The sequence below is a fragment of the Physella acuta genome, unplaced genomic scaffold (genome assembly GCF_028476545.2).
Source record: "Physella acuta isolate Inbredline_101_S28 unplaced genomic scaffold, ASM2847654v3 ptg000105l, whole genome shotgun sequence".
NCBI lineage: Eukaryota > Metazoa > Mollusca > Gastropoda > Physidae > Physella > Physella acuta.
In genome coordinates this window covers 596400-620609 of record NW_026731625.1, presented here as the reverse complement: position 1 = coordinate 620609, position 24210 = coordinate 596400, and the positions used below count along the sequence as shown (strand labels likewise).

The following is a 24210-nucleotide window of genomic DNA, read 5'->3' as shown; positions in this document are numbered from 1 at the left end:
ACTTGATGACCAAACTGTCCCCAGCTACTACTGGTGCTAATAAACTTGATGACCAAACTGTCCCCAGCTACTACTGGTGCTAATAAACTTGATGACCAAACTGTCCCCAGCTACTACTGGTGCTAATAAACTTGATGACCAAACTGTCCCCAGCCCCTACTGGTGCTAATAAACTTGATGACCAAACTGTCCCCAGCTACTACTGGTGCTAATAAACTTGATGACCAAACTGTCCCCAGCTACTACTGGTGCTAATAAACTTGATGACCAAACTGTCCCCAGCTCCTACTGGTGCTAATAAACTTGATGACCAAACTGTCCCCAGCTACTACTGGTGCTAATAAACTTGATGACCAAACTGTCCCCAGCTACTACTGGTGCTAATAAACTTGATGACCAAACTGTCCCCAGCTCCTACTGGTGCTAATAAACTTGATGACCAAACTGTCCCCAGCTACTACTGGTGCTAATAAACTTGATGACCAAACTGTCCCCAGCTACTACTGGTGCTAATAAACTTGATGACCAAACTGTCCCCAGCTACTACTGGTGCTAATAAACTTGATGACCAAACTGTCCCCAGCTCCTGTGCAGCCCAGGCCATTCAAGCTCGCCAGAAACTCAACAACTGCAACGTGCACCAGTTTGTTACAGACAAGTTGAGCAGGCTTGACCTTGACCTTCAAAACAAGTGTAATGCCACCCTGCAGCCCCACATAGAAAATGTAAGTCCCAGGCAATTGGCTTTAAAATGTAGCTAGTCTCATTTGTAACCTGGAAATCTATACACATTTTCATACTTCCTAGACTAGACCACAATTCTGTGTTTATTAAATTTAGAACTGTATCCTGTAAAACTGATGTTGTGATTGTTTTTAAAATTTAGAACTGTAGCGGATCCTGTAAAACTGATGTTGTGATTGTTTTAAAATTTAGAACTGTATCCTGTAAAACTGATGTTGTGATTGTTTTAAAATTTAGAACTGTAGCGGATCCTGTAAAACTGATGTTGTGATTGTTTTAAAATTTAGAACTGTAGCGGATCCTGTAAAACTGATGTTGTGATGAACTTTGTGGATAAAGTCTTCAGTGGGATCAAAACTATCCAGACCTTGACTTGCTGGTAATCAATGGCCATGATTTAGACCTCATTTATTTTTATACTTCTAATTTAGACCTCTCATTTAGTTTAGTAGCCATGATTTAGACCTCATTTATTTTTATACCCCTAATTTAGACCTCATTTAGTTTAGTAGCCCTAATTTAGACCTCTCGTTTATTTAAATAACCCTAATTTAGACCTATCATTTTGATACCCATGATTTAGAAATTAGTTCAATATTCTATTTATTTGTTTGAGAAAAAGAAAACGTGCCAGCATTAAATCAAAATGATTAGCTCAGTAGATCACAATGATTAGCTCAGTAGATCACAATGATTAGCTCAGTAGATCAAAATGATTAGCTCAGTAGATCAAAATGATTAGCTCAGTAGATCACAATGATTAGCTCAGTAGATCACAATGATTAGCTCAGTAGATCACAATGATTAGCTCAGTAGATCACAATGATTAGCTCAGTAGATCAAAATGATTAGCTCAGTAGATCAAAATGATTAGCTCAGTAGATCAAAATGATTAGCTCAGTAGATCACAATGATTAGCTCAGTAGATCACAATGATTAGCTTAGTAGATCACAATGATTAGCTCAGTAGATCACAATGATTAGCTCAGTAGATCAAAATAATTAGCTCAGTAGATCAAAATGATTAGCTCAGTAGATCAAAATGATTAGCTCAGTAGATCAAAATTATTAGCTCAGTAGATCACAATGATTAGCTCAGTAGATTTCAATGATTAGCTCAGTAGATCAAAATGATTAGCTCAGTAGATCACAATGATTAGCTCAGTAGATCAAAATAATTAGCTCAGTAGATCAAAATGATTAGCTCAGTAGATCAAAATGATTAGCTCAGTAGATCAAAATGATTAGCTCAGTAGATCACAATGATTAGCTCAGTAGATCACAATGATTAGCTCAGTAGATCACAATGATTAGCTCAGTAGATCAAAATGATTAGCTCAGTAGATCAAAATGATTAGCTCAGTAGATCAAAATGATTAGCTCAATAGATCAAAATGATTAGCTCAGTAGATCAAAATGATTAGCTCAGTAGATCACAATGATTAGCTCAGTAGATCACAATGATTAGCTCAGTAGATCACAATGATTAGCTCAGTAGATCAAAATGATTAGCTCAGTAGATCAAAATGATTAGCTCAGTAGATCAAAATGATTAGCTCAATAGATCAAAATGATTAGCTCAGTAGATCAAAATGATTAGCTCAGTAGATCACAATGATTAGCTCAGTAGATCACAATGATTAGCTCAGTAGATCGCAATGATTTGCCCACCAGGTACATGAAAGAGGTGGAGCTGTACTACAAGAGCTACACCAGTGGCTGCAGCTCAGCACAACAAAAAGACCTCAGCAACTACATCATCTTCAAGCTGTCCCAGAGCATTGAGTCATGTCAGGCAGAGAGCAGCAGCTTTGTCTTTAGCATTGAGCTCAAGAAGGACATCTACTTCTCTGCCATGTCCACCCAGCTGGACTTCCAGGCTCAGGTCCAGCAAGGTTTCCTAGAGGATGACCAGAATGTGAGTACCGGGTCTATTTACACATGGTATCAAATTTACAGCTGGGTCTATTTACACATGATATCAAATTTACAGCTGGGTCTATTTACACATGGTATCAAATTTACAGCTGGGTCTATTTACACATGGTATCAAATTTACAGCTGGGTCTATTTACACATGGTATCAAATTTACAGCTGGGTCTATTTATACATGGTATCAAATTTACAGCTGGGTCTATTTACACATGGTATCAAATTTACAGCTGGGTCTATTTACACATGGTATCAAATTTACAGCTGGGTCTATTTACACATGATCTAAAATTTACAGCTGGGTCTATTTACACATGGTATCAAATTTACAGCTGGGTCTATTTACACATGATCTAAAATTTACAGCTGGGTCTATTTACACATGGTATCAAATTTACAGCTGAGTCTATTTACACATGATCTAAAATTTACAGCTGGGTCTATTTACACATGTATCAAATTTACAGCTGGGTCTATTTACACATGATCTAAAATTTACAGCTGGGTCTATTTACACATGATATCAAATTTACAGCTGGGTCTATTTACACATGATCTAAAATTTACAGCTGGGTCTATTTACACATGATATCAAATTTACAGCTGAGTCTATTTACACATGATCTAAAATTTACAGCTGGGTCTATTTACACATGATATCAAATTTACAGCTGGGTCTATTTACACATGATCTAAAATTTACAGCTGGGTCTATTTACACATGATATCAAATTTACAGCTGGGTCTATTTACACATGATATCAAATTTACAGCTGGGTCTATTTACACATGGTATCAAATTTACAGCTGGGTCTATTTACACATGATATCAAATTTACAGCTGGGTCTATTTACACATGGTATCAAATTTACAGCTGGGTCTATTTACACATGATATCAAATTTACAGCTGGGTCTATTTACACATTTTGGGGTGGGGTTTTTGTGGTTATATGAATGTATCTATTTGTATACCATAATTTATACAGTAATACACACCCTGTCCGGGGATTGTACTGTGTTAACTGACACAGTTTAGTGAAATCCAACACATACAAGTCCAATTCAAGATATACTATAATGGTTCTTTATTTAACAAAAATCAATTTCCTACTCCTACCCTAACTACATCCTAAGTTCTACCATCTACTACCTGTATCTAACTGTTCTCTATCGCTACCTATCTCCAACTGCTGACCCACGCCTCAGTGGTCATCTGACCATCCCACATGACCGGTCAGCTCCTGCAAATCTATTGGTCCACCTTACAAAGCTATACTCTGTTTCTGCTAACTTCAACTTGACCTATCTGACATGAACTTGTGTCATCACACACTAGATATCAAATTTACAACTCAGCTGGGTCTATATACACAGGATATCAAATTTACAACTCAGCTGGGTCTATATACACAGGATATCAAATTTACAACTCAGCTGGGTCTATATACACCTTTTTTGTTTCTTTTAATTTACTACTTTTTTAAACCTTTTATTCAAACATAAGCACAAGTTTTCTTTATATTAGCTTAGAAATAATAAAAATTTTCAAATAATTTTAACCCACCAAAAAGGGTTAAATAGTTGATGCAAGTTTAACCCAAGACAAATGATTCAATTGTCCATATAAATATAACCCAAGACAAATGATTCAATTGTCCATATAAATGTAACCCAAGACAAATGATTGTCCTAATGAATGTAACCCAAGACAAATGATTGTCCTACTAAATGTAACCCAAGACAAATGATTGTCCTACTGAATGCACCAGAAAACCTGCGCTGCCGTCAGGGGACTGAAAGCCTATGTGCTGAGCCTGCCCAGCCAGCTTGAAGCCTACATCAGGGAACCTGTCAACAGTGTCCTGTTGCAGGTGGAAGCAGCAGGCATCTGTCAGGAAATTGGTAATGGTAATGGTAAGGGTCAGGTTTCTTTCAGGGTCTCAGGATCTGTTTCTCTCATAGACGTCAGGTGCCTGTGTGAGTAGTTGTAGAAATAATCTTTTAGCTTTCTTTACTAGATTTAGCCTGGTAGAAAATTTTTTTAACAATCTACACCCAAAACTGAACAACACCTGAAGTGGCAAGACCATCAAGACTTTCATATCCAGTAGTACCAAAAAGTGGTACCAGAAAGTGATACATCAATTAGCTTAAAATTTGCATGCACTACTTCTTTGTTAAGCTTTTAGAAAATTAACATTCCTTTGAAGAAAGCTTTTTATTTTGTTTCAAGTAGAAATGAGTTTATAGAAGTATCCTTAGATCCTGAAACTTTCTGACTTTTAGATGTTTTTCCGGCAACTATTTCTGCCAACTAACAAACTACTGAGCAAAACATGGTCATTGCGCAGCATCAAAATATGATTTTGTAAAAACAACAAAATTTATAACTCGCTTCAGGTCGGATAAATAAAGATATCTGACCTAGAAACCTCATTAAATACTGGCTCATGTTTTGCTCTGTAGCTTAACAATTCTGAGTTTCATATTTTGTAATTAAATATTTTCTAGTCCTTTGATTCTGGCTTAAAATATTTTACCAAAAAGGTTAGATATTAGTACTAAAATCAATTTATGAAAACTTTCTTCTAATTTAGTCAGGTTATGCAAGTAAATAATGTGATTTCAAAGAATTATTTTAATTGATATTTATTAAAATATCTTAATTCTTTTTTATTTGTCAAGTCTAGTCTTAGTTCTGTTTTTATTTGTCAAGTCTAGTCTTAGTTCTTGTTTTATTTGTCAAGTCTAGTCTTAGTTCTGTTTTTATTTGTCAAGTCTAGTCTTAGTTCTGTTTTTATTTGTCAAGTCTAGTCTTAGTTCTGTTTTTATTTGTCAAGTCTAGTCTTAGTTCTGTTTATCAAGACTAATTTTATTTGTGACTATTGGCCACCAGAGCGCAAGAGAAGAGAAAGCAACTCCACCTGTGACTTGAAGCGTCTGGCTGCGCTGATCTATCAGATGAGTATCCCCCCACTCATCTCTATTGCTCCATTGGACAGTCGAGAGAAAATATGCAGGTATGTTGTAAACAAATACCAGTTATATTTTGTCAAAGGCTGTGCAAATAACACTAATAGATTCAGCCATTATCAGAAGAATCAAGTCATGTTGTGTATCTTGACAGAACAATCAAAGAGATCCAGAATGAGGCTGGGTCACTTGTGGCCAGCTGTGGCAGCTCACTGTCCAAGTTCCAGCTGAGCTTGTACACTGCCCTCAACACCAACATCAACAGTCAGAACAGCAGGCTCTGTCCAGTGCTGCATTATGAGGAGGACACTTGTAACCTAACACTGGTAGGTAGGACATGTAGGACACTGGTGGGTAGGACATGTAGGACACTGGTGGGTAGGACATGTAGGACAGTGGGGTAAGACATGTAGTTTAAAAAATGTAGGCAGACATGTGAAAGTTGTGAAATGTTTCCACCTACAGGTGAGCCAGTGTAGGAAAGATTTCCAGTCCCTGACGCTTTATTCTTCCATCCAGTCAGAAACTTTATGCAGGTCAGCTTTTCCATCACACTTATCTTTAGCACTCAAAATATTAAATTTTACCTTTAGCACTCAAAATATTAAATTTTACCTTTAGCACTCAAAATATTAAATTTTATCTTTAGTACTCAAAATATTAAATTTTATCTTTAGCACACAAAATATTAAAATTTATCTTTAGCATAAAATATTAGATTTTTACATGATCACACAAAATATTGAGGAAGATTTGAATAGAGCTGACTCCTTGATGCCATACATTTTTTTCCCCAGCCAAGCCAAGTTTGTCTTGGAGTGCACATCACGTTTCTCTAAAAACTGCACTGGACCAGTCCTAAATGACGCACAGAAGATTGAGACAGAGACCAGAATTGTTATCAGAAATATCGTGGGCAACAGCTGTCCTGCGCTTACATTAGCACTCTACTGCAACAGTATGTACCCACTAGTCAGGAAACGTAACTCTGACTAAAAATTAAACTAGCTAATATTGAACTGGCTTAATCCATCAAAATTATTTAACTAGATCAAACAGTTCATGTAACTGTCATTGTATGTGAAGCTGTAATGGCCCACTATATTTCTAGAGTCAGTGACAAGCCTAGACGAAGCCTGCCAGCTAGACCAAGCCAAGCAATGTGCAGCTGCTTCTGTTTTTGACTTCACCAAAGTAGATACGCCAGGTTTTTGCCAGTAAGATGATCAGTCTACTCTCAACTTTCATTGCTTAAAAAGTTAGTCAAACAAAATAATATTTAAAATTAATATTTTGCTAATTTTTAAAGGAATTTACAAGCCAATGTGGCATGTGTACAAAGCTCAATGAGTGGGTGTCCAGCAGATCAGATGGGTGCCCTGAACTGGTCAGCTACTAAAGTGGTCAATGGCCTGTGCAACATCCAAGACGCCACACTCAACAATGTCTGTGTGTCTGTGCCAGTCTGCTCAACTAAATCCATCACAGACTGTTTCTTTGGACAGCAGACCAACAGCTGCTCGTAAATACTTCTCTTGTCTCATCTATTATAACATGTACACATGTACATAGTCCATTCTCATCTAACAATTACACATGTACACATAGCCCCTTCTCATCTAATATAACATATACACATGTATTTAGTAGTATGTGTTTAGCTGGAGGTGAAACTGCCAGTGAGTCAAATCTCCCCTACTATTTGCAGAGGTTTACAGAAAGCAGTGAATTGTATGCAGCTGTATTTGAGCACCAATACACAATGCTCCCAGTCTGTAGGGGCCTTTATGGCGCGCCACTTTGTATCCAGATACTTCAAGAAGCTCTGCACTGACTGCAAGCTGACCATCAATGTCACCCTACCGGAACTTTCCTCTGTCCAAGCACTACTTAACGTGTTCACTAATGTCCAGAAGATTTTCACTGTCCAGCAAGGCTCCGGTCAAGAAATATTGGATTATATATTCTATACGGTCAGCTGATCACATTTATCTTGTTTACTTGGGCAATAGATCACACTTATCTATACTTGGTCAATCTGTCAAGCAGAGGTACTTCACAACCTGCTAATATGGTATAACAGTAGATATATACTTGCTCCAGAAGTCTTTTTAATACAGTTTTAATGACCTACACTATTACTTTAATGACCTAGTTTTTTACTATAATGACCTACACTTTTACTTTAATGACCTAGTTTTTTACTTTGATGACCTAGAGTTAGTTTGATAGCTCAAGAATTTGTTTATCTTACTTTTATTCCACTTAAAAGTTTATAAAACCTTTTGAAATGTTTGATTTCAAGTTGAAAATGAACATCAGCACAATTGAAAGTAGTCCAGTCTACAGCATGATCACAGATGTCTTGGTGACTGTCAGCGCTGGAAGTAAGAGTAAGTTATTTCCTTCATGGTCTCACCCCCCCCCCCCCACACACACATGTGTACAATGTGTCTCACACACAAATGTGTGCAATGTGTCACACACAAATGTGTACAATGTGTCACATGCAATTGTGTACATGAGAATGTGTACAGTTTTTTATCAACCCTAAATAGAGATAACAGTTTGTCATTTACATAGATATAAATGTTATTTTTTTTTTAATTTTCTTTTCTTTTTCCAGCTCCAACTCTGCAATACAACAGTTCAGGTACAAAACTTTGTGGTCCTCTTTCTTGTACTAGACTTTTGGTTTTTGCAATAGTTTTATATTTGAAGTGATCATTTATAGCATAAATGTTAACATTTTTTAGGAATAGTTAGAATAACACAATAAAATAATATAAAAATATTTCTATTCCTATTAGATGCTGTCTTGATTGGTAAGTATCTACTAAAGAAAAATTCTATTTTGAGAACATTGAATACAAAATTGACACTGATATTTTGGTCAAGAAATAAACTGAGATCCATATTACTGTAGCAATTGTTATTGTAGCTAATGTTATTGTAGCAAATGTTATTGTAGCTAATGTTATTGTAGCAAATGTTATTGTAGCACATGTTATTGTAGCACATGTTATTGAGTTAATGTTACTGTAGCAAATGGTATTGTAGCTAATGGTATTGTAGCATGTGTTATTATAGCACATGTTATTGTAGCAAACATTATTGTAGCACCTGTTATTGTAGCTAATGTTATTATGGCACCTGTTATTGTAGCTAATGTTATTGTGGCACCTCTTATTGTAGCACCTGTTATTGTAGCTAATGTTATTGTAGCACCTGTTATTGTAGCTAATGTTATTTATAGCACCTGTTATTGTAGCTAATGTTATTGTAGCACCAGTCCTGTTATTGTAGCAAATGTTATTGTAGCAAATGTTATTGTAGCACCTGTTATTGTAGCACCTGTTATTGTAGCACCTGTTATTGTAGCTAATGTTATTATAGCACCTGTTATTGTAGCACCTGTTATTGTAGCTAATGTTATTATAGCTCCTGTTATTGTAGCACCTGTTATTGTAGCACCTGTTATTGTAGCTAATGTAATTGTAGCACCTGTTATTGTAGCACCTGTTATTGTAGCTAATGTTATTGTAGCACCTGTTATTGTAGCACCTGTTATTGTAGCTAATGTTATTGTAGCACCTCTTATTGTAGCACCTGTTATTGTAGCTAATGTTATTGTAGCACCTGTTATTGTAGCACCTGTTATTGTAGCACCTGTTATTGTAGCACCTGTTATTGTAGCACCTGTTATTGTAGCACCTGTTATTGTAGCACCTGTTATTGTAGCACCTGTTATTGTAGCACCTGTTATTGTAGCACCTGTTATTGTAGCTAATGTAATTGTAGCACCTGTTATTGTAGCACCTGTTATTGTAGCACCTGTTATTGTAGCACCTCTTATTGTAGCTAATGTTATTATAGCACCTGTTATTGTAGCCCCTGTTATTGTAGCACCTGTTATTGTAGCACCTGTTATTGTAGCACCTGTTATTGTAGCACCTGTTATTGTAGCACTTGTTATTGTAGCACTTGTTATTGTAGCACCTCTTATTGTAGCTAATGTTATTATAGCACCTGTTATTGTAGCACCTGTTATTGTAGCACCTGTTATTGTAGCACCTGTTATTGTAGCACCTGTTATTGTAGCACCTGTTATTGTAGCACTTGTTATTGTAGCACTTGTTATTGTAGCACCTCTTATTGTAGCTAATGTTATTATAGCACCTGTTATTGTAGCACCTGTTATTGTAGCACCTGTTATTGTAGCACCTGTTATTGTAGCACCTGTTATTGTAGCACTTGTTATTGTAGCACTTGTTATTGCAGATACAGACACATGCGTCTACACAAGAGCTCAAGCCTGTCTGTCTAGACAATTGTTTAGAACTATTTTTGTCAAACTTTTAACACCAGCAGAGAAAAGTGAATTTTGCGAGTGAGTTTTTGGTTTGGATATCTGGTAGTTAGAAATGATTGAATACATTTGGATCTATAAGTACATTTCAGCTGCAATCAGATATTGAAGAGACCACATAAAAGTTGTTTGCTAAGATAAAAATTAAATTTAGAAAGTTCTATTACTTGGTGTATCTTTCTTTCACTAGTTGTTATATCCATACAGTTCATTCAACAAATACCTTTACAGTTCACTGAGCAAGAACGAGGTGAAAACCTGCATTGATCAGGCCATGAGCGGCTGCCCTGGTGCCAGAGACTGGTACCTGTCAATCAGCTCGTCCACAGCCAACATCATCACAGACCTGGGTGTGTGTGGGGCTCCACAGTTGTGTATTCCATCCCAGGCTTTTGCCAGTGTCAGCACTTTAGTCACACTTCTTGCCAATTTTGATCAAGACAATAACACCGAGGCACTTTGCAAGTAAATCATTTTTTTCTACACCTGAAGATAGAATAATTGTAAATAGTTTATGGCCACAACATTAATGCTGACAGTGTGGGTAGCCTACAGGCTATGTGTGTGGGTAGCCTACTGGCTGCCTGTGTGGGTAGCTTACAGGCTACCTGTGTGGGTAGCCTACAGGCTACCTGTGTGGGTAGCTTCTGGCTATGTGTGTGGGTAGCCTACTGGCTGCCTGTGTGGGTAGCTTACAGGCTACCTGTGTGGGTAGCCTACAGGCTACCTGTGTGGGTAGCTTCTGGCTACCTGTGTGAGTAGCTTACATGCTAGCAGTGTGGGTAGCCTACTGGCTGCCTGTGTGGGTAGCCTGCTGGCTACCTGTGTGGGTAGCTTCTGGCTACCTGTGTGAGTAGCTTACATGCTAGCAGTGTGGGTAGCCTACGGGCTGCCTGTGTGGGTAGCTTCTGGCTACCTGTGTGAGTAGCTTACATGCTAGCAGTGTGGGTAGCCTACTGGCTGCCTGTGTGGGTAGCCTGCTGGCTACCTGTGTGGGTAGCTTCTGGCTACCTGTGTGAGTAGCTTACATGCTAGTAGTGTGGGTAGCCTACAGGCTACCTGTGTGGGTAGCCTACTGGCTACCTGTGTGTCTAGCAGCAATGACAGCTAGTTTGTTCTCTCCCCAGTGGCAGACTGCAGGCCAAAGAACAGCTGGACACGTTCCTGTTTAAGTGCTCTCAAGATGAAGCCAAGACAGCCAGAGAAGCTTTCCAGGTACCTCATCAAAGACTATTCCACCCCCTCAGAATATCATCAAAGACTATCCCCCTCCCCCAGCTACAATGTCATCAAGGACTACCCCCCCAGCTACAGTGTCATCAAGGACTACCCCCCCCCCCCCCTCAACTTTAATTCTGATTTCTATTCTAATTCTATTTCACTATAAATCTAAAGTGTTAAAATTAATTTCTTTGTTCTACATTTTAAATGTTATTTTATTAATATTTCATATAAAATGCATTAGTAACAAAAGTCCCCTGTGTCTAATGTTGTCTCAGTTACAAAAAAAAGCGGGCCTATTTAGTTGTAAAATGTTGTCTCAGTTACAAAAAAAAGCGGGCCTATTTAGTTGTAAAATGACCCTACATTTCTTGGGGAACATGATAACTTTATGAGCGCTGGATGGATTGCTAAATTAAAATATCAATTTTCAGGGCAGAAAACAGAGCTTGGTCAATCTTGTTGCTTTTCAAATATTGATTTTTTGATCCATAAAAAAACAGGTATGAACTTTACAAAACTCATTATTGTCACTGACAGAAATCCTTCTCCAAGGCCGATGTTGCATGTCAAGATTTTGTCCTGCCACCACCACCCATCTGCCCCCAGATCCCACAGAGTAGTAGAGTGTGTATGCTCAGCAACGCAGTGAAAAGTTTGCTGCACTTCAGTAGCCAGATACTGCACACAGGGGACTCACTCATCTGGCGCCAACAGTGCTTGTAAGTCAGGTGGTTATAATGTTGACATGTGTTATAATGTTGACATTTGTTATAATGTTGACATTTGTTATAATGTTGACATTTGTTATAATGTTGACATTTGTTATAATGTTGACATTTGTTATAATGTTGACATGTGTTATAATGTTGACATTTGTTATAATGTTGACATTTGTTATAATGTTGACATTTTTTATAATGTTGACATTTGTTATAATGTCGACATTTGTTATAATGTTGACATTTGTTATAATGTCGACATTTGTTATAATGTCGACATTTGTTATAATGTTGATATTTGTTAGAATAGTTTTCTATAATAGCTGCAAGTATCCAAGCAAGACATTTTTTCCCCAGGAATATCCAGTCCATGATGGTCAGTGTGGCAACCAATACGACCTCGTGTGACCCTGAAGACGAGGGCATCAAAGCCATTCTAGAGTCTCTAGAAGAACTGCGCTCTGTGGCTAGTGACCAGTGTCCATGGCTGACAGCAGACATGTGTAGTACAGAACAGCCCTGCGCTGTAGCAACAGCTGGCTGTGAGGTGGTTCTAGAACAAGGCTTGATCAACAGGGAGAGAACAGTCTGCCAGTAAGATACATTTTATTCAGACTTTAAATAGACACATTTTTATATACATATAAGTATATATTATATATCTATCTATCTAAATATATAAAAGCAATGTATGTTTGTTTCTTTGTCTGTTTGTCTGTCTTTTATGCATTACTACACCTTTCATCTGATCGCCATGAAACTTTGTCTTTTATACATTACTACACCTTTCATCTGATTGCCATGAAACTTTGGAGAACACACTCCAGGAGAAGTTTCTGGAAAAAATTTTTTTTTAATTTGGCAAGGGAGGTGCCCAGGGAGGGTGCAATTTTTCTCTATATACAGTATATAAAAAATAAAAGACATATGCGGATGGACACTGTACATCCGAGTGCCATGACACTTTGGGGAGTTGATCAGAATACTTTTGATTTTGATGATCTCTTAAAATAAAAATAAAAATTTGTTATTTAAAGGGATGGTTAAAATAGAGAATGTGGGAAAGGCTCATTCTGGGCACGTACATCCGGAAAGTGTAATTTGATAAAGTGTTTGAGTTTACGTTTTCTGTTTGTATTTGTGTTTGGGTTGATCATTATGTTTGCATTTGCATTTTGGGTTGTGTTTGAGTTTGCACTTGCGTTGTGTATTGTGTTTGTATTTGTTTGATTTATTTTGTTTGCGTTTTGTTTTCCTTTGTGTTTGTGTTTGATTTTGATCTGTTCCCATGTTAGTACACTAAAAAAATATTCACCATGGCTAATCATGAGTATGCAACTAGTAGATATATATATATATATATATATATATATATATATATATATATATATATATATATATATATATATATATATATATATATATATATATAAATGTATATATATATATATATGTATATATGTATATGTATATATATATATATATGTATTTATGTATAATGTATGTGCAGTTTATAATAAGGTACCGTACTTAGTCATGTTAATTTGCAAATTATATTTTACACTGAAATAACTGCTCACGCACATGTACACATACCCATACAATGTATAAACTGTGCACGTAAAACCTGTGTATTTCACTGAGAGTGTACCACGTAAAACATGTGTATTTCTAGACTTAAGGCTGATGCGGACGCCTGTGTAGACAAGTACACAGCCACATGCACACAGGCTCAGAAGCTGCAAGCCCAGTCCATCATGGCCAAGAAGGTCAGTCAGGAGACTTTTGTAAAACAGTTTTATGACTTATCATTATGTTGTAAAACAGTTTTACGACTTATCATGATGTTGTAAAACAGTTTTCGACTTATCATGATGTTGTTAAACAGTTTTACGACTTATCATGATGTTGTAAAACAGTTTACGACTTATCATGATGTTGTAAAACAGTTTTACAACTTATCATGATGTTGTTAAACAGTTTTACAACTTATGATGTTGTAAAACAGTTTTACGACTTATCATGATGTTGTAGAACTTAACTCATTGATCGTTTACCTTTTCTTAAAACCATCAAATACCTTTAGTTTGCCACCAAGTTATTTGAAATTCCCATTCCTTTTATCAAACCACCTTTTATCAAACCACCTTTTATCAAACCACCTTTTATCAAACCACCTTATATCAAACCACCTTTTATCAAACCACCTTTTATCAAACCACCTTTTATCAAATCACCTTTTATCAAACCACCTTTTATCAAACCATCTTCTATCAAACCACCTTTTATCAAACCACCTTTTATCAAACCACCTTTTATCAAACCACCTTTTATCAAACCACCTTTTATCAAACCACCTTTCATCAAACCACCTTTCATCAAACCACCTTTCATCAAACCACCTTCTATCAAATCACCTTTTATCAAACCATCTTTTATCAAACCACCTTTTATCAAACCACCTTTTATCAAACCACCTTTTATCAAACCACCTTTTATCAAACCACCTTTTATCAAACCACCTTTTATCAAACCACCTTTTATCAAACCACCTTTTATCAAACCACCTTTTATCAAACCACCTTTCATCAAACCACCTTCTATCAAATCACCTTTTATCAAACCACCTTTTATCAAACCACCTTTTATCAAACCACCTTTTATCAAACCACCTTTTATCAAACCACCTTTTATCAAACCACCTTTTATCAAACCACCTTTTATCAAACCACCTTTCATCAAACCACCTTTCATCAAACCACCTTTCATCAAACCACCTTCTATCAAACCACCTTTTATCAAACCACCTTTTATCAAACCACCTTTTATCAAACCACCTTTTGTTACCAAAGCTGCAAGCCGTGGGGTACCTAACAGACCTGACGTGTGACAATGGCAGTTTGGGTGGCTGTCTGTACGACATGCTGGCGCAGGCAAGAAACATTTACATGAAGAGCAGGACCAGTGAGAGCTGCCCCAGCCTCAGCTCACACTACACCTGTGTCATCAACACCTATTCCAATCCAAACAATTCTTCATACCTTGAGCTGGCCAAAAACCTGACCGTTGACCTTTTTAAAGTCATTAATACATCCTACTGTTCAGGTAACACTCAAGCTTTTCTTCATTCATGTTTGATGAGTGGCAGATTAACCCTTTCAACACTACAGTCCAACACATAAGTAGCAGATTAACCCTTTCAACACTACAGTCCACAAATAAGTGGCAGATTAACCCTTTCAACACTACAGTCCCACACATAAGTAGCAGATTAACCCTTTCAACACTACAGTCCAACACATGAATGGCAGATTAACCCTTTCAACACTACAGTCCAACACATGAATGGCAGATTAATCCTTTCAACACTACAGTCCTACACATGAATGGCAGATTAACCCTTTTAACACTACAGTCCAACACATGAATGGCAGATTAACCCTTTCAACACTACAGACCAAAATTTGTCACTTTTTATTGCCTACTTTGTGTTTAGTTACTAGTGCTTTTAAGAATCTAATATAAAGTAAGGGATAATAATATTATTTTTAGGACTTTGACTGTTATGTTTCTTTAACCCCTTAGTACTAAAAAGTAGAAATAAAACGTTAAAACCAATATTTATAGAATTAAAAAAAAAATTAACTAGAAATCAGAAAAGATGAAATACATTTTCTGTATATATTATAGTTCAATTATCATGCTTGACAACCCACTCCACATGTTTCACATCCCCCCCCCCCAACTTTAAGTCAGGGACCCCATGTCCCCCCCCCCCCAACTTTAAGTCAGGGATCCCATGTCCCCCCCCCCCACCAACTTTGAGTCAGGGATCCCATGCCCCCTCCCCCCACCAACTTTGAGTCAGGGACCCCATGTCCCCCCCCCCCCCAACTTTAAGTCAGGGATCTCATGTCCCCCCCCCCACCAACTTTGAGTCAGGGATCCCATGTCCCCCCCCCCCAACTTTAAGTCAGGGATCCCATGTCCCCCCCCCCCCACCAACTTTGAGTCAGGGATCCCATGCCCCCCCCCCACCAACTTTGAGTCAGGGACCCCATGTCCCCCCCCCCCCCCCCCCCCCCCACCAACTTTGAGTCAGGGACCCCAATCTTCACCACAAGAAAACAGCTCCAATCATTATTTTAGCCTTACAAGCAAACAGCTGCAGCGTACAAATCAGGAAGCTGACTACATTCATCACCCAGCTATTTTTGAACAAAGATTTCCAGGAGACATCTTTCTGCACGTGAGTCTTTGATTGGCTGAAGACAGGATTGTAATTAGATGCAGTCATGGTTACACTGGTGTAGAAGTTGGTTAAGGTTAGGTTCTAGCTCTGTTGAGGTGAGCATTAACATTGTTCTAATATCTCCTTCAGGCAAAGCTTAGCCCTTGTGACAGATAGCTTGGACACAGATTGCAGTAGTACAGCTTATGACATCATCAAACAATGTAAGACTTTTAAATACATTGGATTTCTTCAGCAGACATTTTTTGACTGCTGTAGCTGTATGACTTCAGTAGACATTTTTTGACTGCTGTACTCCACTCACCAGTAAGTTTTTGTTTGCAGCCAAGGTGTTCAAACAAAAATGTACAACTGAGGTACCAGCTTGTGAAGCTGCTGAAACTAAGATCAAAGACTGCATCAGTTCTATAGGGCAGACTACATCTTGTCAGTAAGTTTTTGTGGGCATCACTTCTATAGGGCAGACAACATCTTGTCAGTAAGTTTTTGTGGGCATCACTTCTATAGGGCAGACAACATCTTGTCAGTAAGTTTTTGTGGGCATCAGTTCTATAGGGCAGACTACATCTTGTCAGTAAGTTTTTGTGGGCATCAAAGGGCAGACTACATCTTGTCAGTAAGTTTTTGTGGGCAACACTTCTATAGGGCAGACAACATCTTGTCAGTAAGTTTTTGTGGTCATCAGTTCTATAGGGCAGACAACATCTTGTCAGTAAGTTTTTGTGGGCATCAATTCTATAGGGCAGACAACATCTTGTCAGTAAGTTTTGTCACTCAGTAGCTCCATGTTAGCACCAGACTACATCTTGTCAGTAAGTTTTGTCACTCAGTAGCTCCATGTTAGCACCAGACTACATCTTGTCAGTAAGTTTTGTCACTCAGTAGCTCCATGTTAGCACCAGACTACATCTTGTCAGTAAGTTTTGTCACTCAGTAGCTCCATGTTAGCACCAGACAACATCTTGTCAGTAAGTTTTGTCACTCAGTAGCTCCATGTTAGCACCAGACTACATCTTGTCAGTAAGTTTTGTCACTCAGTAGCTCCATGTTAGCACCAGACTACATCTTGTCAGTAAGTTTTGTCACTCAGTAGCTCCATGTTAGCACCAGACTACATCTTGTCAGTAAGTTTTGTCACTCAGTAGCTCCATGTTAGCACCAGACTACATCTTGTCAGTAAGTTTTGTCACTCAGTTGTTCCATGTTAGCACCAGACTAGATCTTGTCAGTAAGTTTTGTCACTCAGTAGTTCCATGTTAGCACCAGACAAGGTCAAACAAAGATCAGATACTAGAGGTCAGAGGTCAACCAGCCAATCTATGTAGAGGTAGCAAGACTGAGTTGGATAGGATGTGTTTCATTTGTTAATTGTGTTGATTTGGTTTACAGTAAGTCATTGAGACATAAAATATAAAAAGCCAACATTAAAAATATTGTGGTATCTGTTGTAAACTCTAGTTGTGACTGTTGACTTGACCTTTGATCCCAGAGATTTACAGAAAGCTGCTCTATGTGTTACCTCCAACCTACCTGCCCAATGTCCTTATAAGGAAACCTGGCTTGGTGCAACCTCACAGTGCTCAAACTTGGTGGTTTTACAGGTGAGATTATTTGACAGGTGAGATTATTTGACAGGTGAGATTATTTTATAAATTTATAATTTTATAAATTATTTTATAAATAACCCCCCCCCCCCCCCCCATCGTAAAATAAGATCCTCTGAAGCGTGTGCTGTTTATTCCAGGCTACAGGGGAGCAGGGCCGACCAATGTTTGTGTCTGAGGCTGGTCTGAAGGCAACAGTCAGATGGAGGTGGCTAGCAGGCAGTAGAAACTTCAGGATTAGCTTGACGGCCAGAGCTGCCAATGCTAGTGCCCTGCCAAGGTTAGTTCCACAATATTAGGTTGGTGTGGTATCTATAAACCTGGATGTCATGTGTGTCATCTATAAACCTGGATGTCATCTATAAACCTGGATGTCATCTATAAACCTGGATGTTATCTATAAACCTGCATGTCATCTTTGTCATCTATAAACCTGTATGTCATCTTTGTTATCTATAAACCTCAGACATACCTACCCCTGGCGCAGAGGCGTAGCGACCCTTCCCGGCACCCGGGGACAAACACTTTCGATTTGCACCCCCCTCGAACTTTTGATTTGCACCCCCCTCCCCCTCAAATTTTCGATTTGCACACCCCCTCGAACTTTTCATTTGCATCCCCCTCCTCAAACTTTCAATTTGTTTTTCCAACCCATTTTAGCGCCCCCCCCTAAGGTCGGCGCCCCCCCCCCCCTCGCTACGCCTCTGCCCTGGTGACCTAAAGCAGGAACAGTCATACCAAAAAAGAGGAACATACTCACAGATGCTATTTTGCTAAGCAGAAAATAAATACTTAAAATTTAAAAGAGACCTAAGGCCCTATATACACAATATATATTATTATGAATAAAATCTAGTTTATCTAGGTTTAGAAGCTTTTTATTTTTATACTAAGTTAATTTTTAGCCATAATCTAGATCTATACTAGATCTATTTCTTAATTTCAGCATACTTTTTTAAAATGTGTGAACCACCCCACACCCTCTATTTAACTATAAAAACCACAACTGAAGCTGTTCCAACATTGATTGATTCAAAGCTAGAGTAGTTGATGATACAACATTGGTTAGATTCCACACTAGAGTAGTTGATGCTACAACATTGGTTGATTCAACACTAGAGTAGTTGATGATACAACATTGGTTAGATTCAAGACTGTAGTAGTTGATGCTACAACATTGGTTGATTCAACAGTAGATTAGTTGATGCTACAACATTGGTTGATTCAACACTAGAGTAGTTGATGATACAACATTGGTTAGATTCAAAGCTAGAGTAGTTGATGCTACAACATTGGTTAAATTCAAAGCTAGAGTAGTTGATGCTACAACATTGGTTAGATTCAAAGCTAGAGTAGTTGATGCTACAACATTGGTTAGATTCAAGACTTTAGTAGTTGATGCTACAACATTGGTTGATTCCTCACTAGAGTAGTTAATGCTACAACATTGGTTAGATTCAAAGCTAGAGTAGTTGATGCTACAACATTGGTTAGATTCAACACTAGAGTAGTTGATGCTACAACATTGGTTAGATTCAACACTAGAGTAGTTGATGATACAACATTGGTTAGATTCAAAGCTAGAGTAGTTGATGCTACAACAATCTCAAACTATTTTGGATTCTTTGGTTTCCTTTCCCAGCTCATGTAATCCTGACTTGTTCTAGTTTTTACTAGTAGTAGGCCTTAACAGCAACAAACAACCTCATCTTATTGTAGATCTAATCATTATTATTAACTCAGTAGCTCTAGATCTAGTACTTTTTAACTTTTTTATTAGTGTGCGTAGATGGTAATTGATTGTATTTTATTTTACTCCATATTTTATTTACTGTATAATTAACTACTAGCCGTCCCGGCCAGGCCCTGCTCTGGCTTCTGTGAAAAACCTTTCTGTTAAAGACCATTACCTGTGTGTTTAGTAATCATCATAAACCCGGCATTGCCCACCCAAACCACAACCAACCAAAACCAAAACAACAAAACGCAAACATAACGCTAACACAATTACAAATACAAACGAAAACAAAAACCTAACAACAAACCCAAACACAACCACAACATCAATACGAACACAAAGAAAAAAAACGAAAAAGCAAACGAAAACAAACCAAATCCAAACGCAAAACCAAACACAAACACAAACCCAAAGAAAAAAACACAAACGGAAAAGCAAACGAAAACAAACCAAATCCAAACGCAAAACCAGCCACAAACACAAATACAAACACAAACCTTGTATGTCATCTATGTGTTCATCTATAAAGCTGTATGTCATCTATAAAGCTGTATGTCATCTATCTGTCATCTATAAGCTGTATGTCATCTATAAAGCTGCATGTCATCTATAGAGCTGTATGTCATTTATAAAGCTGTATGTCATCTATAAAGCTGTATGTAATCTATACAGCTGTATGTCATCTATAAAGCTGTATGTCATCTATAAAGCTGTATGTAATCTATACAGCTGTATGTAATCTATACAGCTGTATGTCATGTATAAAGCTGTATGTCATCTATAAAGCTGTATGTCATCTGTAAAGCTTTATGTCATTTATCTGTCATCTATAAGCTGTATGTCATCTATAGAGCTGTATGTCATTTATAAAGCTGTATGTCATCTATAAAGCTGCATGTCATCTATAAAGCTGTATGTCATCTATAAAGCTGTATGTCATCTATAAAGCTGTATGTCATCTATAAAGCTGTATGTCATCTATAAAGCTGTATGTCATCTATGTGTCATCTATAAAGCTGTATGTCATCTATAAAGCTGTATGTCATCTATAAAGATATGTGTCATCTATAAGCTGTATGTCATCTATAAAGCTGTATATCATCTATAAAGCTGTATGTCATCTATGTGTCATCTATAAAGCTGTATGTCATCTATAAAGCTGTATGTCATCTATAAAGATATGTGTCATCTATAAGCTGTATGTCATCTATAAAGCTGTATGTCATCTACTCCCCTGTCATGAACAGCTGCCTGCAGGGCTCCCAGGTGAGTCAGCCCATCCCCCAGGTGTACTGTGATAAGGTGATCAAGAGCCTGGAGAATGACAGCACTGAGATCAACTTCACCATCTGGGCCACACAGGACTACAGGATGGACGGTGTTCAGACTGTCCTGGTCAACTTCACTGTCATCCCATACCAGCTGGAGGCCAACACCACTACAGGCACAGTTCATGAGAGGGACCTGACAGCTGAACTATTTCAACTGCCAATGTCTAGGGTAAGGGTGGACATGACACCTGACTTCTCTTATTGACACATCTGACACTTGACTTATTGATTCACATGACTTATTGACTCACCTGACTTATTGACTCACTGACACCTGATTTATTATACCACTTGACGTATTGACACACCTGACTTATTGATACACCTGACTTATTGACTCACCTGACTTATTGACTCACCTGACACCTGATTTATTATACCACTTGACTTATTGACTCACCTGACTTATTGACACACCTGAGTTATTGACTCACCTGAGTTATTGACACACCTGACTTATTGACTCACCTGACTTATTGACTCACCTGACACCTTATTTATTATACCACTTGACTTGTTGACACACCTGAGTTATTGACTCACCTGACTTATTGACACACCTGACTTATTGACTCACCTGACTTATTGACTCACCTGACACCTGATTTATTATACCACTTGACTTATTGACACACCTGAGTTATTGACTCACCTGACTTATTGACTCACCTGAGTTATTGACTCACCTGACACCTGATTTATTATACCACTTGACTTATTGACTCACCTGACTTATTGACACACCTGAGTTATTGACACACCTGACTTATTGACTCACCTGAGTTATTGACTCACCTGACTTATTGACTCACCTGACACCTGATTTATTATACCACTTGACTTATTGACACACCTGACTTATTGACTCACCTGACTTATTGACTCACCTGAGTTATTGACTCACCTGACTTATTGACTCACCTGACTTATTGACTCACCTGACACCTGATTTATTATACCACTTGACTTATTGACTCACCTGACTTATTGGCACACCTGACTTATTGAATCACCTGACTTATTGACTCACCTGACACCTGATTTATTATACCACTTGACTTATTGACTCACCTGACTTATTGACACACCTGACTTATCGACTCACCTGACTTATTGACTCACCTGACACCTGATTTATTATACCACTTGACTTATTGACTCACCTGACTTATTGACTCACCTGACTTATTGACTCACCTGACTTATTGGCACACCTGACTTATCGACTCACCTGACTTATTGACTCACCTGACACCTGATTTATTATACCACTTGACTTGTTGACACACCTGAGTTATTGACTCACCTGACTTATTGACTCACCTGAGTTATTGACTCACCTGACACCTGATTTATTATACCACTTGACTTATTGACTCACCTGACTTATTGACACACCTGAGTTATTGACACACCTGACTTATTGACTCACCTGAGTTATTGACTCACCTGACTTATTGACTCACCTGACACCTGATTTATTATACCACTTGACTTATTGACTCACCTGACTTATTGACACACCTGACTTATCGACTCACCTGACTTATTGACTCACCTGACACCTGATTTATTATACCACTTGACTTGTTGACACACCTGAGTTATTGACTCACCTGAGTTATTGACTCACCTGACACCTGATTTATTATACCACTTGACTTATTGACTCACCTGACTTATTGGCACACCTGACTTATCGACTCACCTGACTTATTGACTCACCTGACACCTGATTTATTATACCACTTGACTTGTTGACACACCTGAGTTATTGACTCACCTGACTTATTGACTCACCTGAGTTATTGACTCACCTGACACCTGATTTATTATACCACTTGACTTATTGACTCACCTGACTTATTGACACACCTGAGTTATTGACACACCTGACTTATTGACTCACCTGAGTTATTGACTCACCTGACTTATTGACTCACCTGACACCTGATTTATTATACCACTTGACTTATTGACTCACCTGACTTATTGACACACCTGACTTATCGACTCACCTGACTTATTGACTCACCTGACACCTGATTTATTATACCACTTGACTTATTGACTCACCTGACTTATTGACACACCTGACTTATCGACTCACCTGACTTATTGACACACCTGAGTTATTGACACACCTGACTTATTGACACACCTGAGTTATTGACTCACCTGACTTATTGACACACCTGAGTTATTGACTCACCTGAGTTATTGACACACCTGACTTATCGACTCACCTGACTTATTGACTCACCTGACACCTGATTTATTATACCACTTGACTTATTGACTCACCTGACTTATTGACTCACCTGACTTATTGACTCACCTGACTTATTGGCACACCTGACTTATCGACTCACCTGACTTATTGACTCACCTGACACCTGATTTATTATACCACTTGACTTGTTGACACACCTGAGTTATTGACTCACCTGACTTATTGACTCACCTGAGTTATTGACTCACCTGACACCTGATTTATTATACCACTTGACTTATTGACTCACCTGACTTATTGACACACCTGAGTTATTGACACACCTGACTTATTGACTCACCTGAGTTATTGACTCACCTGACTTATTGACTCACCTGACACCTGATTTATTATACCACTTGACTTATTGACTCACCTGACTTATTGACACACCTGACTTATCGACTCACCTGACTTATTGACTCACCTGACACCTGATTTATTATACCACTTGACTTATTGACACACCTGACTTATCGACTCACCTGACTTATTGACACACCTGAGTTATTGACACACCTGACTTATTGACACACCTGAGTTATTGACTCACCTGACTTATTGACACACCTGAGTTATTGACTCACCTGAGTTATTGACTCACCTGACTTATTGACACACCTGACTTATCGACTCACCTGACTTATTGACTCACCTGACTTATTGACTCACCTGACACCTGATTTATTATACCACTTGACTTATTGACTCACCTGACTTATTGACACACCTGAGTTATTGACACACCTAAGTTATTGACACACCTGACGTATGAACAGAGCTGAGCTAGTGACCTGATATGTCCCCAGATTGAAGTTGATGACAGAGATGAAAAGAAATCTGTGTGCTCATCCATCAATGACCCCCACTTGACAACATTTGATCAGCTGTGAGAACTTTTCTTCTTTGACATTTTAACACTTCAGCACTCAAATAGATTCATTCAAAAACAAATGAATGCAATTTATTCCAATTTAAAGTATAAAGATACTTCAAATAAATTCCAATATACTTGACTGTTATAAAATGTCTAATAATGAAACAACTGT

General features: G+C 38.0%; 1 protein-coding gene across 5 annotated transcripts in view; it reads left to right on the top strand.

Moving 5' to 3' along the window:
• The window catches only part of LOC131932817 (uncharacterized), an 86765-nt gene that overhangs the window by 48409 nt on the left and 14146 nt on the right, over positions 1-24210 (top strand). For 4 of the 5 annotated variants that reach the window (XM_059289733.1, XM_059289726.1, XM_059289756.1 and 1 more), the window contains 28 exons: positions 584-725; positions 1032-1123; positions 2419-2662; positions 4449-4593; positions 5576-5699; positions 5807-5978; positions 6118-6188; positions 6450-6610; positions 6764-6869; positions 6962-7174; positions 7361-7625; positions 7958-8045; positions 8279-8305; positions 8463-8477; positions 9934-10042; positions 10253-10486; positions 11149-11236; positions 11783-11964; positions 12322-12558; positions 13640-13733; positions 14817-15069; positions 16114-16213; positions 16346-16419; positions 16541-16646; positions 17706-17817; positions 17961-18100; positions 20806-21058; positions 23971-24050. In XM_059289733.1, coding sequence (XP_059145716.1) covers positions 584-725; positions 1032-1123; positions 2419-2662; positions 4449-4593; positions 5576-5699; positions 5807-5978; positions 6118-6188; positions 6450-6610; positions 6764-6869; positions 6962-7174; positions 7361-7625; positions 7958-8045; positions 8279-8305; positions 8463-8477; positions 9934-10042; positions 10253-10486; positions 11149-11236; positions 11783-11964; positions 12322-12558; positions 13640-13733; positions 14817-15069; positions 16114-16213; positions 16346-16419; positions 16541-16646; positions 17706-17817; positions 17961-18100; positions 20806-21058; positions 23971-24050 — 3927 coding nt within the window. The remainder of the gene's footprint in view (positions 1-583; positions 726-1031; positions 1124-2418; positions 2663-4448; positions 4594-5575; positions 5700-5806; positions 5979-6117; positions 6189-6449; positions 6611-6763; positions 6870-6961; positions 7175-7360; positions 7626-7957; positions 8046-8278; positions 8306-8462; positions 8478-9933; positions 10043-10252; positions 10487-11148; positions 11237-11782; positions 11965-12321; positions 12559-13639; positions 13734-14816; positions 15070-16113; positions 16214-16345; positions 16420-16540; positions 16647-17705; positions 17818-17960; positions 18101-20805; positions 21059-23970; positions 24051-24210) is intronic. The other variant, XM_059289740.1, reaches the window with a different exon arrangement.